Genomic DNA, 15,448 nt, shown 5'->3' on the forward strand with positions numbered 1-15,448 from the left:
CATTCCCATTCAAACCACATGCCCACAGGCCAATTTGAGTAAGTAATTCTTCACCTGGGAGCTTCTCATTCATGCATGAAATTGACAAACAAACAAACAAATAATAAGAAGAATAACCAAAATACAACAAAAATTCTAACTAGCACAAGGTTGCACACAACCTGATTTAGCCTCAAACTCACAGTGTAGCAGAGGATGACCTTGAACTCCCGATTCTCCTGCTCTTCAGGTGCTACACCACTACATCTGGAGGGATCCCTACTGGGATGCTACCCATAACATCAGCATGCACACAAGTACACCAACCAGTCACATCTGTGCAGTACTGACTCAGTCTGCATTCTTCTTTAGTCTTGAGTCACCTTAGGATATATGCTCTTATCCCCTGAGACAAGGTGTTAGTATTGGAGCCCAGTAGGCAGACCTGGGCTGATCCAGTTTGCTTTTGCCTCTCCCTGATGCTGCTGCCTGTATCTGAACCTGGATTTCTACCACTTCCAATCAGAGAACCTAGTAACACGCTCTTCTGATTAGCTAAAGTTCATTACTGCCGCTTACAACGAAGGCCATGATATACATATATACATACATGATACATTAGATAGATAGATAGATAGATAGATAGATAGACAGACAGACAGACAGACAGACAGACAGACATGCAGACATTGACATTTTTAATTTCTTGTTTTTAAGAGGTGACTTATTGGAGTTATTTCAAAACTTAGTAGCATAAACTGGGCATGGTGGCGCACAAATTTAATCTCAGCAGCCAGGAGGCAGAAGGAGGCAGATCTGTGAGTTCAAGACAAGCCTGGTCCATATAGTGAGACCCAGGCCATCCAATGGTCACAGAATGAGACCTTGACTTAAATAAAACAAACTTTAGCATCCCAATAGCACTCAAAGTTTCACCCATCACACTGGCTCACAGCTCATGGAAAGGGGAGGCAAAACTACAAGGAGACTGGGTGAAAGAGAGAAAAGAATAGACGTGACTACGCCTAAAAATTAAATTGCATTCATGCGATATATGAAAACAGATAGAGACCGAGGAGAGAATTTAATAGCAATTTCAAATGCCTCAGAGATAAGAGACTGAGTTACAAGGCTATTGGAGAGAATAGGAGATTGAGTCAGACAACCAACAGCTGTAGGTGAAGCTGAAATAGAGTCTGGTCAGGATCAAAGAAGGGGCTTAAATCAAACAACAACAAATTGTTTTCAGACAAAGACTTTAGGGTCATAAACAACATAGTATCTAAAAAAAATGTAGAATCAGTAACCATCAAACTTGGCTTTATCGTTAAAAGGAAAAATAGCTTCAACTGCAGATATCACAACTGAACTTCTCTCATGCATCCAGACATGACAAAGTCCTTGTTAAATCTCCTCAAGGATTTGTAGCACATTCCCCAGATGCTGTCTAAAGTCTACATGGTGTAACCTCTTGGGAAGTTCACCAACCCTCCTGAGTGTGTACTTCCTGAACCGAAATGTCCTAATCCCTGACCTTATCTCATCTCTGAACTCGTACTCTGAAGATGAAGGTTCTAGAACCTTGGGTTAGAGGTCTCAGTCTGGTCTATGTCTCTCAGACCCCGTCACCCTTGACCCACCAGTAATAAAGCTAGCAGAAGATGTTGGTATTCCCGAATGTTCATTAACCCTTGACTTAACTCCATTTGGCTCACTCCTGGCACTGTTCCGAGGTACCTCGTCCTCTATAGCCAATGAAGGCTCAAAGTCATACTTTCCAACGTCTCACCACGACAGTACTATTACCTCTAGGTCCAGCAGGCATTTCCCAGTTGCTGACTAGCTTTGTGTCTGGTATTTGTAGAAATTTGTCCCACGACCTGGTGATTTTTCAAGCTCATAATTATACTGTTTGATATAGAGACACAGATATAATATGCTTTATATATGGTGTCATATATATATATATATATATATATATATATATATATGCACATATACATATCTTCCACCACACCCCCGCATTTTAGTTTAGCACTTAGGAATGTTCCAGGTGTTTTAATCTCAAGGTTTGCACTGTGTCTTATACAGCCTATTTAAAAACAAAAACCCACAGGCTTTAATGGATGCCAGGTGTTAAGAAAGCAAACTCACTAGGAAGTACATGGGAAACTAATGCTAGGCAGGAAGTTCTCTCCAGAACAGCCCACCCACACAATTATGGGAAATATACCCGAAGAAAGTTCTGGAAATATATTTCTTCCTGCCCAGGTGTCTGCTCATATGTTCAGCCAACGCTGTTCCTGCTACTGTAACCAGTGTGCCCAGCGAAGGCTGTTCTCAGAATGGAGAAGAACCTGGCTGGCTGCTTCCTGGCTGGCTCTTCGGCTCTACTGTTCCAGCAGGCAGCTAGTCAAGTCTGCAGCTGCGTCTGTTGTTAAATCTGCCTGGTTGGGCTCGGGCACAATTGGGTGAGACCATGTTCATGTTCCCAGGAATTGGAAAAAAAAAAAAAAAAAAAAAAAAAGGCAGATTTATGTCAGGTTCAGATGACACTTTCCAAGTGCAAAGGCAAATTCCACCTGTGCCCTATTTCCTTAAAAACAACAAATAAGCCATCAAACAAACAAACAAACAACCCGGCAACACATGGTTTTTTAATCTACTTTCCAAGTGTCATTAGAAAATACATCTAGTTGCTTCAACTAAAAGCCTCAATAAAGTATGTTCAACTCAACTTAGAGTCAGTCCCCTTTCCTCAGAGAAAAATGGCCGAGTTTCTGTCTTCCCTATGCAGTGTTTTCAAAGTTATTAAAGTTATTTGCAGAAACATCGGCCATTTATATCCATCAACCTTGCCAACTTTTCTTCACTCGTTTATGGGACATTTATGCAAAGGTGGGGCTTGTTTGACCCCATCTGAGTTCTATATATGCATCTGTCTGTTGCCAGTTTCCAGGACATGCAGCGGAGCTCCAGTGTCTGAGTTGTTTAGAAATCCATTGTGGCCACAGGTAGGAAGAAAGCTCACCTTCATGTCCTTACAATAGCCTACTAGCCTTTTCCAACCTGCTTTCGTCACCTCTGAGAAGTCCTCCTCCAGTCCTTGCGGCCTCCTTTAAGGGTCTACACCCAATGGAAGGCCTCTGCATATGAGTTCCTGGGAACTGTAAGCTCCTCTCAACTTCTCTAGGTCTCTCTCCTCAACTCCCTGCCCCCATCGTCTCCTCTCATTCTCTTGTCTAAATCTCAGCTCTGACCCTGCAGACCTAGCCATCACAATTCCGTGTTTCTTGCTCTATTTTCTCCATTAAAGTTTACTCATTAACATTCTGCATAATTATTGCTTTATCTTATTTGTTTCTCCTTCTAAAAATGTAAGCTCTGTAAAGAGCAGGAGTTTTTATTTCTGCGGTTCTTTGCTCTGTCTATACTATCTACAAGACCTGATTGATGTATGTTACTAATGATGCTCCACAAATATTTGTTGGATGAATAAATTATTGAATCTCTATGTTTAGGACATCAGTATCTATCCCCTAATTTGTTCTTAACTTGGGTAGGGGGAAAACTGCGTTTTTCTTTCTTCTTTAGCCTTTTTATTTTTAATTATGTGCACGTGTGATTACCTGTGAATTTGTGCACATGAGTGCAGTGCCTGTGGTGGCCACGAGAGGGCGATATATCCCCCGGAGATGGAGTTACAGGGAGTGGGTGTTAGAACATGTTTTCATTGCTGATTCATTCCCCCAGTTCGGGTTTATTTCCTTTTCAAAATGACAATAGTAATTATTAACGTTTAAATAAGCTTCCATGGAACCTTTAATACCTAAAAAGAGCAGTGATAATTTATTGATGTTTATGTACTAGTGACCTTTAATTATTGAACTGATATAAATAATTCCTTTTTTAATTTTAGGGGCAGTTGGTCTAAAACTATCTCACGCATTGAGAATATAAAGTCCACATCATATATTTAGATACATAAATGATTAGCTCCCTCTCCTGTTACTAAAGTATACATTTTCCTAAGGGCTAATTCTATGGAACCAATCCCTGAATATAATTGCTCTATAACAAAGATTCCTTATGTGCGCATTTTCTACTGGCTACTTTAATTGTATAAAATGCACCTTATTCCCAATTATTCAAATTCTCCTGAAAATTACACACTAATGCCATTCTACTGAAATTTTCTCATAGGAAAGAGTCTCTGCCTATTTATAAAATAAGTAACTGAAATTAACACTAAACTTATTTAATTTCCTTTTATTTAATAGAGTTAGGACATTCCTTTTGCTTACTTAATTGTATGTTGAGATACTGTCTTCCTACATACTGACTTTGAACTCTCAACCTTCCCATCTCAGCCTCCCAGGTACCAGGATCATAAGCATGGCCATGTGCTGGCTTTGACCTACTGTTTTCATAGTACTGACATGTAAGATAAAAGGACTCCACAATGGCTGTACAACTGATTATATAATGAATTATATCATTTGTAATATAACAAGTTACATAGTTTATTATGTAATAAAATATTTCCTATGAAAGTAAAGAACCAAATAGAAGGGGGGCTGAAGGTCGAGCTCTAAGATGCACAGATACACACCTGCCGCGGTGATGGTTGCAGTTTTGATGCCTTTGTCTTCGCTCTGTAAGTCCTGAAGGAAGGAGCCTACTGTGGACAACATTGGCTTGACCACGAACCGGCAACGCTCCTTTCTGGATGGCAGCGTGAGGGTGACCAAGGGAAGACCATGTCTATAACTAACCGTTATTTCTGCCGAGACAAACAAAACCCACAGTAGAACATAAACCTTTAAACTTTAAAGCCTTAAAACTTTAAAACACAAGAGTTTACCAGGGCTAGAGAGATGGCTCAGAGGTTAAAAATACTGATCGCTTCTGCAGGGGACCCAGGTCTGGTTCCCAGCACCCTCATGAAGCTCACGTGGTCTAGAACCTCAGTTCCAGGGGATCCAATGACTGTTTTAATCTCCATGGGTTCCGACATGCATATGGTACATGCACATACATTTAGGTGAATACACATACACACATAAAATAAATATTTTAAGTAAAATAAAGTAAAAATACAGCAATTTATGTATTTTATTGAGCATTTCATATGTGCATGTATTGTGTTTAGATCAAACTCATCCACCATCCCCTCCCTCCAACTGTCTCCTCCCTCCAGTTGTCCCCTATCCTCTCCACCATGCACCCTTCAGCCCCCAATTTAATGTGCTCCTCTTTTCTTTTAAGAACCCACCACTGTTTGTCATGGTGGAGCATACCTTTACTCCTAGTTCAGGGAGGAAGAGGCATGTTGGGTCATTATGAATTCTAGGCCAGCCTATCAGTCAACTGAGGTTCAGAACAGCCAAGGCTACATAGTGGGACCTTGTTTCAAAACAAAATAATAACAAAAACAAAAAAACAAAATAAAACAAGACTTAATCAGAACCTTCTAGCACTGTGGAAGTCAGCCAGCAGAGATAAAGCCTCCGGTGTGGTTATTCCAGATCCATTTCTTTATGTTCTGTGACTTGAGTATGTAGTTGTCTCCGGCATTGGGGTCTTACCAAGTTCTAGAGTGTGTGTGTGTTGGGAGTAGGTTTCCTACGCACAGTGCTGACCAACAATTCAAAAAGAAGTAACTCATGCCCAGCCCTGGGCTTTTTGATTGGCAGTCTTTGGTGACTGGGAGCATTGCCCTCCCACCCCCTTTAGAAGGTCACATAAAGGAATGTTTCTGCTTACAACGGAATTCATAGATCTTGGGAGTCCTATAAGGTTTGTATGATACAGTATCCATGCTGTTCTATGTTTGCTATGCAGTAAACTACATATTACTATAGGCTGACCATTCCAGAACAGCTTGTACCAGCTTATCAGCATCATAACTATCTAATCAATGTCTTCACAGGCAAAGAGTTCAGATCTTTAGGGCAGGAAGTCTTTATCTGACCAGTTTCTCTGGTTATTGGATAAAGTTTGTCCAAAGGCCTCTCTGGAGATGGTATACGAATAGAAGGGAAAGAAACTGAACCCAACCAGCAGGTGAGGTGGGGTGGGCAGAATCCTCTCAGTTCAGGACTGTCTCCCACTGTATTTGGAAGAATGAAAACAAGTAAGCAAGTCCACGAACCAAGAAGGGATAAAACAAAACAACAACAACAAAATAAACCTTACCATCCTGTGATGTCACTGTTCCATAATGGAGTGTTTGGTGGTATTTGGAATTTCCATAGAGTTTCATACATAAAACCTGTAAGAAAGATTATGTCTTTAAAAAAATGGGAAAGCTAAATGTGGGAAGATTCTCTGTGGAGAATCACGCTTATAGGACAGGTGTGGTGAAATGTGAACTTTCATGTGTGCCCTACGCAAGCTAGGCATGGTGGTTTAAATGAGTATGGAATTCATAGGCTTGTAGATAAATGCTTGGTGGGTAGTTAATAAAATTGTTTAAAAGGGATTAGGAGGTATGGCCTTATTAAAAGAGGGATGTCACTGAGGATGGGGCTTGAGGCATTAAAAGCCCATACCAGCCCCATTTTCTGCCTCAATCTTACAGATCAGATGTAAGCTCCAGTGCCCTGACCTGCCCTGCCCGCTCTGCCTGCCTGTCTGCCCTGCCTGCCTGCCTGCCCTGCCCGCTCTGCCTGCCTGCCTGCCTGCCTGCCCTGCCTGCCTGCCTGCCCTGCCTGCCTGCCTGTCTGCCTGCCTGCCCTGCCTGTCTGCCTGTCTGCCTGTCTGCCCTGCCTGCCTGCCTGTCTGCCTGTCTGCCCTGCCTGCCTGCCTGTCTGCCTGTCTGCCTGCCCTGCCTGCCTGTCTGCCTGTCTGCCTGCCTGCCTGCCTGCCCTGCCTGTCTGCCTGCCTGCCTGCCTGCCCTGCCCTGCCCTGCCTGCCCTGCCTGCCTGTCTGCCTGTCTGCCTGCCTGCCTGCCTGCCTGCCTGCCTGCCTGCCCTGCCTGCCTGCCTGCCTGCCCTGCCTGTCTGCCTGCCTGTCTGCCTGCCTGTCTGCCCTGCCTCCCATCACTGCTCAACATGATGATTGTAAACTAACCTCATGAAACTGTAAACAAGCTCCCAATGAAACATGGTCATGTTTGTCTCGTCACAGCAATAGAACAGTGACTAAGACAGCAGGTTAAACATGTCACAGACAATGAGTTCTACTGAACATCATCTGTCACACTAATTTAAGGCTGTTTACTTGAATTTTATTTCTTAGATTATAACCTATTACCAAGTCCTGGAAGAAAAACAACAATTATTTAAAAATTTTTTTATCTATTTTGAGACAGGGACTCTCTCCTCTACCACGCCCCCTCTGGTGTTAGGCTGTCCTCGAACTCATAGATGGATATACCTCTATTAATAAGCACACACAGTAGTTTTTCATGTTTGTCTGATGAATGTTATAATGCTATTACTTGTACTGAAATGAAAATTGAAAAAAAAAAAACACATTGCAGAAATATGAAGTTTCAGTTCTTTAAAACTGCTCGATGATTCAAATAGTTCTCCCTGTATACAAACTCAAGAACTGCTAGCTTCATGTCAAAAGCCTCCCCCCTCCAAGCCCCACTCTCACTCCCCCCCAGCATTCACAATTACTGGCTGAGCATGTGCACTGTCTGACTTTCTAAGACATCACTATCTTCTGCTGAGGTTGATTCTGTGGCAGAGTCTGTGCGGAACTAATGAAATTGAGGTATAAAGAAAACAAGCACCCTCAATCCTGTCAGCCCCGACTGTGCACCTGTGCATGGTTGTATGTGTTCACATGCATGGACCCCGACTTTTAAAACATTCTTCTTTAGATTAACTTGTTTTTATTTTATGTGCATGAATGTTTTGCTTGCTTATATGTGTATGTACTACATTTATGCCTGGCACCCATGCTAACTAGACAAGGGCATCAGATCCCTTGGAACTGGAGTCACAGACAGTTGTAAGCTGCCATGTGAATGCTAGGAGTTGAACCCAGGACCCCCAAAAGAACAGTGCTCTTAATCAACTTGCCCACTTGCCAGCCCCCTGAACAGTGAGTTCAATGCTATACAGAGTAAAACATGATCTCAAAAGAGTAACAGGAAGGTGCAAGACTTTAATACATATATTTTATATGTAATTTAAACTTTATACGCTGTTCTACCACTGTATATGTGTGGGCAGGTAGATGTATGGGTTGCACATGTATATTCTGAAAAAGATTGTGTGCAGTAAAATTCACAAAAGCATCATTTAGACCCTTGCCTAGCTCCAGCTGAACATAGGAGGGAGCACTGTCTCCAGAGAAAGCAGAACCAGAGCTTTCCTACAAGGAGAGTCTGCTGTGACAAGTGGACCCACCAGGAGCTAGCCTCATCTAGAAGTCGATGTGAGCCAGTCCAGCAGTTTATAATTGTGCTTCTTGGTTGAAAGGCAACAGTGAACTGTTAGTCCAGAAAAGGCGCATTGTTCTTCTCATAGAAGCCTTAGGGGGATGCTTTAATTACTGTGCTGCACAAAGCTGCCTGGGACGCGAGGCCTCGCCACACCCACAGGTACGCCAGCCACTCTCTTCAGGGTGGCTCGGTGGTATTGCACGCATAGCATTAGATCGCATGCTTTACTTTAGAAGGATTTAAGATACAATCTGGAAACTGGCTTGGGAAAGTTCATGCTTGCTGATAACATTTGGGTGCTCAGAATTATCAAATTGTCTTTGAAAAAATGAATTATGATTCTTTGGGACATTGAAAGAGAGCCTGGGATGTTGGGAATGTCGTTTAGTGGGAGAACACCTGCCTAACTTGGGTAAGGGCCTGGGCTCAAATACCTAGATAACAAAAATACATACATACATACGTACATAGGCAGGTAGGTAGGTAAGTAGATAAATAAATAAATAGATGGATCAAGGTCTGAGAACAGCAACAAAATATAGACTTGATTTTTTCAAAACCAATAACTTTTATACACATTCAAATGAGTAGAAATATCATCTACGCTCTCAAACAAGATATTTATCTATAAAGTCCAGCGCCTGCATACATGTATTCTAGCATCCAAATACTCTTTGTATAGACACACCCATTCATTCAAATCAGTACACAAAGTTAGCCACAACTTTTAAATACAGCAGATGTGCATAAAGACCTCTTTGCACAGTGAATGAGCTAACTCCATAAAGTTATATATGATATAAACAAAAGAGGAAACAAAGAGGAGTTATATAAAGATAATGATTTCAGGTTTCTTGAGTAATCACATAATTCTAAACCAGTAATGCACCCTGTGTGGTAAACCTGGATATGACAGATCCCTTCATTATAGATATGAATACACAGAGAAACAATAAATAAACGGCTGTGAATAGTGACCATACATCTAACGTCCTCTGGACAACAGTCTTAGTATCTTCTATACTAAGCAACTACTCCGTGTGGAGTGACTCCCCCAGTCTTCAGAACTCTTGCCGTCTAACTACCATTCTTTCCTGCTTTGTTGTTACAATGGAAGACATATCTCTGGGTCCTTCAAATGTAACATATTCCACCGAAACTTGGTTAGGATCCCAGTCCTTCCTGCCACCCAAAGATTTCACTGCCCTCAATGTATTTTCAATGATAGTTTCCCACAGGTGGATAAGGCAGGGTTGAGCTTCTCCGGCCCTCTGACTGCTTTCTACCCATGCCTTCCTTCCTGCTTGCCTTGAAAAGGCTGACTATGTTGACTGCCCCTCCCCCTACACATCTCAGACCCACTGCTACTTGGCTCACAACCTAATGTTTTCCAGAAATCACTCCCAGAAGGCTCCGAGTTCTTCCTCAGTCAATCAACCAAAAACTTAACGAACACTGGCTTTGCAGAAGCCTTATCCATATTTCCTCCTTCCCCCTTGAAACTTTCTTGTCTCCCATAACTCCACATTTCCTTAGATCTCTTGGTACACCTTCTCAGCCTCACTTTCTTGTCTGCGAGGAACCTGTCTTCTGTCTTCGCTGACCGTCAGCAGTGACTCCCTGCTTGCACTGTCCCAACTGCACTGCTGTGCTGTTGTCCAGACGAAGCATCTCCAATCTGGAGCCTCTTTCTAAGGAGGCTGGAACCTTCTGGGGTCGCTGCTCAGCTCACACACTTACGCTTTCTAAGGCTCTCTGTGTGTCCAACTAGCGGGTGCTGGACCTCCCTAAAGCATGTCTGTCACGTGACTGCCAGTTCCCCCACCGTAACTGGACAAATAGTTGCTCCAAAGTGGGCCATTGAGATTCCAACCACAGGGATAGACTGAACCTATGAATATGTTAAGATCTACTTAAACATAGAACAGAGGGTTTGTATTGTTGTTTTAAGGTACAGCACTGAAACCGTTAACCACCCCAACACACACTGGCTTAGTAAATAGAACGATGTCTTGTAGTCCAAATCCACTGGGAAGGACCGAAGACTTAGACTCAATTCAAATTTAGATTAAGTGAATTTATCCTTACTGCTAGCGGAAAGTCGGCAGCTAGAGCCAAACAAAGTCGTGCAGAGGAGGTTTAAGGTGAGGTTTTAAAGCGAACATCAGAAAGGGGTGCATTACAGATGTCCATGAAGCCACAGCTTGGCAGGGAAATTGTTTTACTTCCTTCAGTTGAGTCTTACTTTCCCCAAAGTAGGGTAATAAAATGACGTCATTCCTTTCCCACGGCGATAGGTGAGTTGTACAGAAGCAAAGGCAGCTGCTGAGATCTCACAGCCCATCACCCTCCCTTACCCACAGGCCACTAGGATCTGCAGGCATTCCAGAGCAAAACATCCCTTAAGGAACATGTGCCTGGCTCCGTATTAAGTCTCTAGCCATCACAGGGACCTGTGTAAATTATTGCCCATGTTCAAGCATCCTAATGACTGAAATAGAGAGGTTTCTGGGCAGGCAAAGACACAGTACCACAAGGTTAGGGCTGGCTGTCACGCCCTCTGACAGACGGAGGACAAGACAGTGAGTGTGACCTCAGAAGTTTGAAAAGCTAAGTGTTGGTCAGGTTATATGTGCAGCCGTTGTGGAAGGAGAGAGGCCTCTGGCTAAGGTGGCCCCTGTGTAGAGCCTTAAGGGGGCTGAGGGAAATTTTCAGGAGGGGGATCCCCCGAGACAATGGATGCAGATGTTCACAGTGAGGGTGTGCAGAGAACAGAACTGGCGGGAATGAGGGCGGGCAGAGAGAAAACATAACCGAGTTTAATTTCAATCTACCACAGGCCAAAAATAGCATCTTTTCAGGGTGGGAGTATTTGTTTTCTGAGGCATGGTCTCAAGCTGCTCTGACTGGCTTTGTTGACGCCATAGGGATCCACCTCCTTCTGCCTCCCAGTGCTGAGATGAAAGAGATACACCACCACCACCACCACCACCACCACCACGCCTGGCCAGAAACCCGTGCTCCTTTCGAGGACAGGAACTCGCTATTTTCAGTATGAAACCTTGCTGTATTTCATTTGAATCTTGAGTTTAGTAAGATTTAAGGTTCAGTTTTAAGGAGATACAATGTTGAGGGAAAGAGAGAAGGCAGGGTGCTGAGACCTCTGCCGAGGATTCCAGCTTTGCTAAATAAGCCACAACAGCTTTTTCCAGTCTGTTGAAGAGTGTAATGAAGAAGTTAATTAGATAGCTTAGAAGGCATTTGTGTTACTCGGAGCCTGGACAGTCCAGACTCATCCCTACCTGGGCAGAATAGGCATGCAGACCTGTGGGAAGTCCTTGCTCTACATCTTGTGATGAATGACCTCTGGGCTACTGTACCAAAGGGTGGAGAAGCAGATAGATGTCACAGGGGGAAAGGGACATCTTGGACAGCTTGAACCACTGAGAAATGAATCACCTAACTGAAAACAACCCCCAAAGAAGAAACGTTTAGAACATTCCTTTTAATCTGATTAAATAATAAAGGGAGAACCTTCTCTGACAGCTATCGATTTCCATGCCCTTCCCCCTCCCCAGGTGAAGTCTAACATGGCCTGCTGGAAACTGAAGACTGTTTCCAGGGTCCAATCCCATACCGCAAAGCAGGGCACAGAAATACAGGCTTGTGAAAAATACCATAGGCAATGGGCACACATGCCCCTCAAAGCTCCTTCCTCCCCTTCCTCGCCCATTGTCTGTCCTGGTGCATCCAAAGTGTCTGATGCTCACTGTATGTCACCATGTGTGATATATATGCTGCAGACACCCATTTTTGTGCCAGTATGTAATTTATTTTGTGGGTAAAAACAAACTATAGTGCGCTGAAGAAATTTCACACTCCTTTCCCGCTCCCCAGTCCTGGGGTAGTGAGATAGAAGACATGTGATAATTGTGGAATTGTGGGTTTCCAGCGTCCTAATAGGTGGGGATCTTAAGTTAAAAATGTATTTGTTTCAATAGCTGCAAACCCAGGGCTTGTGATGTGTGTGGTGGTGTTAAAAATCACATCACAGAACTCCATAGACAGGCATGAGCTCAGGGACCTGCTGAGTGGAAACCACTCCCACGGCTTCCTCAGCAACACATCCTGGTACTTAGCACCCCATCACTGACCTCCATCCAGGCACTGAATATCAGTGCAGAAAAGCAGAGAAGAGAATGAACTATCATGTAAAGAACTCAAAGGTATATTCTATATGCCTTCCGTAAAATGGCGACGCTCAGGAACTCTCCAGTAACAACCGAGAGCCAGGACGGGAACTGGGGCGGGGGACATGTGACATGACTTATACAGCTGCGATTCTGCCATCTAACTGGGAATAGCCCCCAAGAATAGATGCCTACAGCATTCTGTGTTATCCTGATTAAATAATAAGAGGAAGCCATGGTCGGTCGCCAAACCGTATTTCCAGCGAACAGCTTAGGCTGGAGAGAAGTCCAACATTGCAAACTTGATCAGATATCACAATAAACCTCATCATTTTACATAATCAATACATGTTAATAAAAAACATTCTCCAGGAAGACTGGATTTTGACTTAGTGGGGTCAAGAGGGAAAACATGCTTGGAGTTTTCCTAGGGCCTACATAATAGGGCCACAGGTAACTTTTCCCTAGCAAGAAGGTTCCACTTTCCCCTCATCTATTCACAGCACCTCGCCCTTACCTGCTTCTGTTTAGATACCATCCTGCCTTGTGGTCCTATATCAGAACCCTAATCATGAAACCAAATAGTTGGGCAAAAACTACAGGGCCAGGCTGCCCAGACTGGAGCCCAGGTTTCACAATTCGGGCCTGTGCTTCCCAGGCCCTTATTAACCTTCTGGACTCAACTCCTTCTCCCTCCAGGAAGTCCTTATGGGAGTCAAGCATGGGAAAAGGGCTGCAATTCCACCACTTGGGATGCTGAGGGAAGATGAAAGAGAGGGTCTTGAGTTCAAAGCCAGCCTAGGAAACATAGGGAGACCTTACCTCACAAAAGAAGGCACAAGTTATTTTCTCTTCCAAGGCAACCCTGACCTCCCGTGCTCAGCTCTGTAAGTGGCATCAGCATCCACTGGGCGGGCCTCAGCTCTTCACTGCTCTTTTCTCTCTGGCATGTTCTCATGGAGCGGGGGCTAGCATCTGCGCTTCAAACCTGGAATCCAACTTGATGCAGTCTTACGTCTTCTGTTTGCTCGGGTTCGAGCCAGTGCCACCTCCCCCTGACCACTCCCCCTAACCGGCTTCTTGGCTGTGGATTTTACCCTCTGCAACCCACTCTCCGTAGAAAAGTGAATTCGATCATCAAAACAACGAGCATCAGATCTTGTTATCCTTTGCGAAACGCTCAACATTCAAACCGAGCCAAAATCCCGGTGTCCTCCCCGGCCGCTGGACTTCATTATCATCTCTAGATCATCCACTCTGTGCCCTTGAAGCAGCTGGTTTGCCTTTTCTTCTCTTAGTTCTTTCTCTTTTGCCTCTTTCTGTTTGTTTGTTGAGATGGGTATTTATGTAGCCCAGGATGGCCTCAAATTCATGATGTAACCAAGATGACCTTGAACTCCTGTATTAGTCAGGGTTTCTATTTCTGCACAAACATCATGAACAAGAAATAAGTTGAGGAGGAAAGGGTTTAGCTGGCTTACACTTTCATATCAATGTTTATTACCAAAGAAAGTCGGGACTAGAAATCAAGTAGGTCAGGAAGCAGGAGCTGATGCAGAGGCCATGGAGGGATGTTACTTACTGGCTTGCTTCCCCTGGCTTGCTCAGCTTTACTTTCTTATAGAACCCAGGTCTACCAGCCCAAGAATGGCACCACCCACAATGGGCTGGGCCCTCCCCCCTTGATCACTGGTTGAGAAAATGCCTCACAGCTGGATCTCATGGAGGCATTTCCTCAACTGAGGCTCCTTTCTCTGTGATAACTCCAGCTAGTATCAAGCTGAAACAAAACCAGCCAGTACAACTCCTAATTCTCCTGCCTCATCTCCCAACTGCTAGATTATAAACTAGCACCTGTGCTTTCTCATGAATTCCATACATGCATTCTTTTTTGTTTGTTTGTTTGTTTTCAGTTTGGGTTTCTCTATGTAGTCCTGACTGTCCTAGAACTTGCTCTGGAAACTAAGCTGGCCTTGAACTCACAGAGCTCCTCCTGCCTCTGTCTACTGAGTGCGGAGATTAAAGGCTGTACCACCACCACCAAACCCACAAGCATTCTTTTTTTAAAAAAGATTTATCTATTTATTATATATAAGTACACTGTAGCTATCTTCAGACACACCAGAAGAGGACATCAGATCTCATTGCAGATGGTTGTGAGCCACCATGTGGTTGCTGGGATTTGAACTCAGGACCCCCCATATGCATTCTTAAATAAGACTGCAGTCCTGTTTATGGACTCTACACTTTCCACTCCCTCAGTTGGAAGGTCTTTCCATTGAGTCTTTGAACCACGGGCTCCTGTCATTACTCCGTGGTTCTTGGCACCAACCAAGATTATCTGGTCAGTGCAGCCCAAGATAGTCCTGACTAACTGACCCTGTCCCTGCCTCCTCCTATGTCACATCTTCCTACCTGTCTCAAGTTGATATTAAATTGATTATCTATGGGTTTCTTCCCTAATTGATTTCTCCCCAGCTAAAGCTTCCAAGAAGCAAAGATTATGCCTCTGGCTTTACCACTTCCGCATCAGCACGTAGAGTCAGGCCTGGCACATGTGAATGCACATAAAATTATTTGTGATGCACCTGTAATCCCCACACTTGGGATACTGAGGCAGGAGGATGCAGGTTTGACTTCACCCAGGCCTGCCTAATGAGAAGTTGTTGCGGTAAATATTAAAAGGCGGCTTAGCCTTTTATCCCGAGCTTTACTGGCTCCCGGGAACCTTCTGGCACTACAGAGATCTCTAACTTGGCACTCCAGGCCCCCTCTAAGAACTCAGGCGGGGTTCCCTCCATCGCCCCTGCTGCTTCTGTTCCGGGGCAGGAAGGGAACACTGGTTCCAAGGCCCCTTGAGGATATCAAAAGGTGAGTG

The 15,448-nt window shown here is 44.0% G+C and overlaps 1 protein-coding gene across 3 annotated transcripts in view; it reads right to left on the reverse strand.

The window, feature by feature from the left end:
- The window catches only part of MCUB (mitochondrial calcium uniporter dominant negative subunit beta), a gene marked incomplete at its 5' end in the record, with an annotated part of 71,824 nt that overhangs the window by 13,876 nt on the left and 42,500 nt on the right, over positions 1 to 15,448 (reverse strand). For 2 of the 3 annotated variants that reach the window (XM_080916090.1, XM_080916088.1), the window contains 2 exons: positions 4,592 to 4,762; positions 6,178 to 6,253. In XM_080916090.1, the coding sequence (XP_080772216.1) occupies positions 4,592 to 4,762; positions 6,178 to 6,244 (238 nt within the window). Of the gene's footprint in view, positions 1 to 4,591; positions 4,763 to 6,177; positions 6,254 to 13,392; positions 13,510 to 15,448 lie in introns of those variants that run through there. The other variant, XM_080916089.1, reaches the window with a different exon arrangement.

Source organism: Micromys minutus (genome assembly GCF_963924665.1).
Source record: "Micromys minutus genome assembly, chromosome: 4".
Lineage (NCBI taxonomy): Eukaryota > Metazoa > Chordata > Mammalia > Rodentia > Muridae > Micromys > Micromys minutus.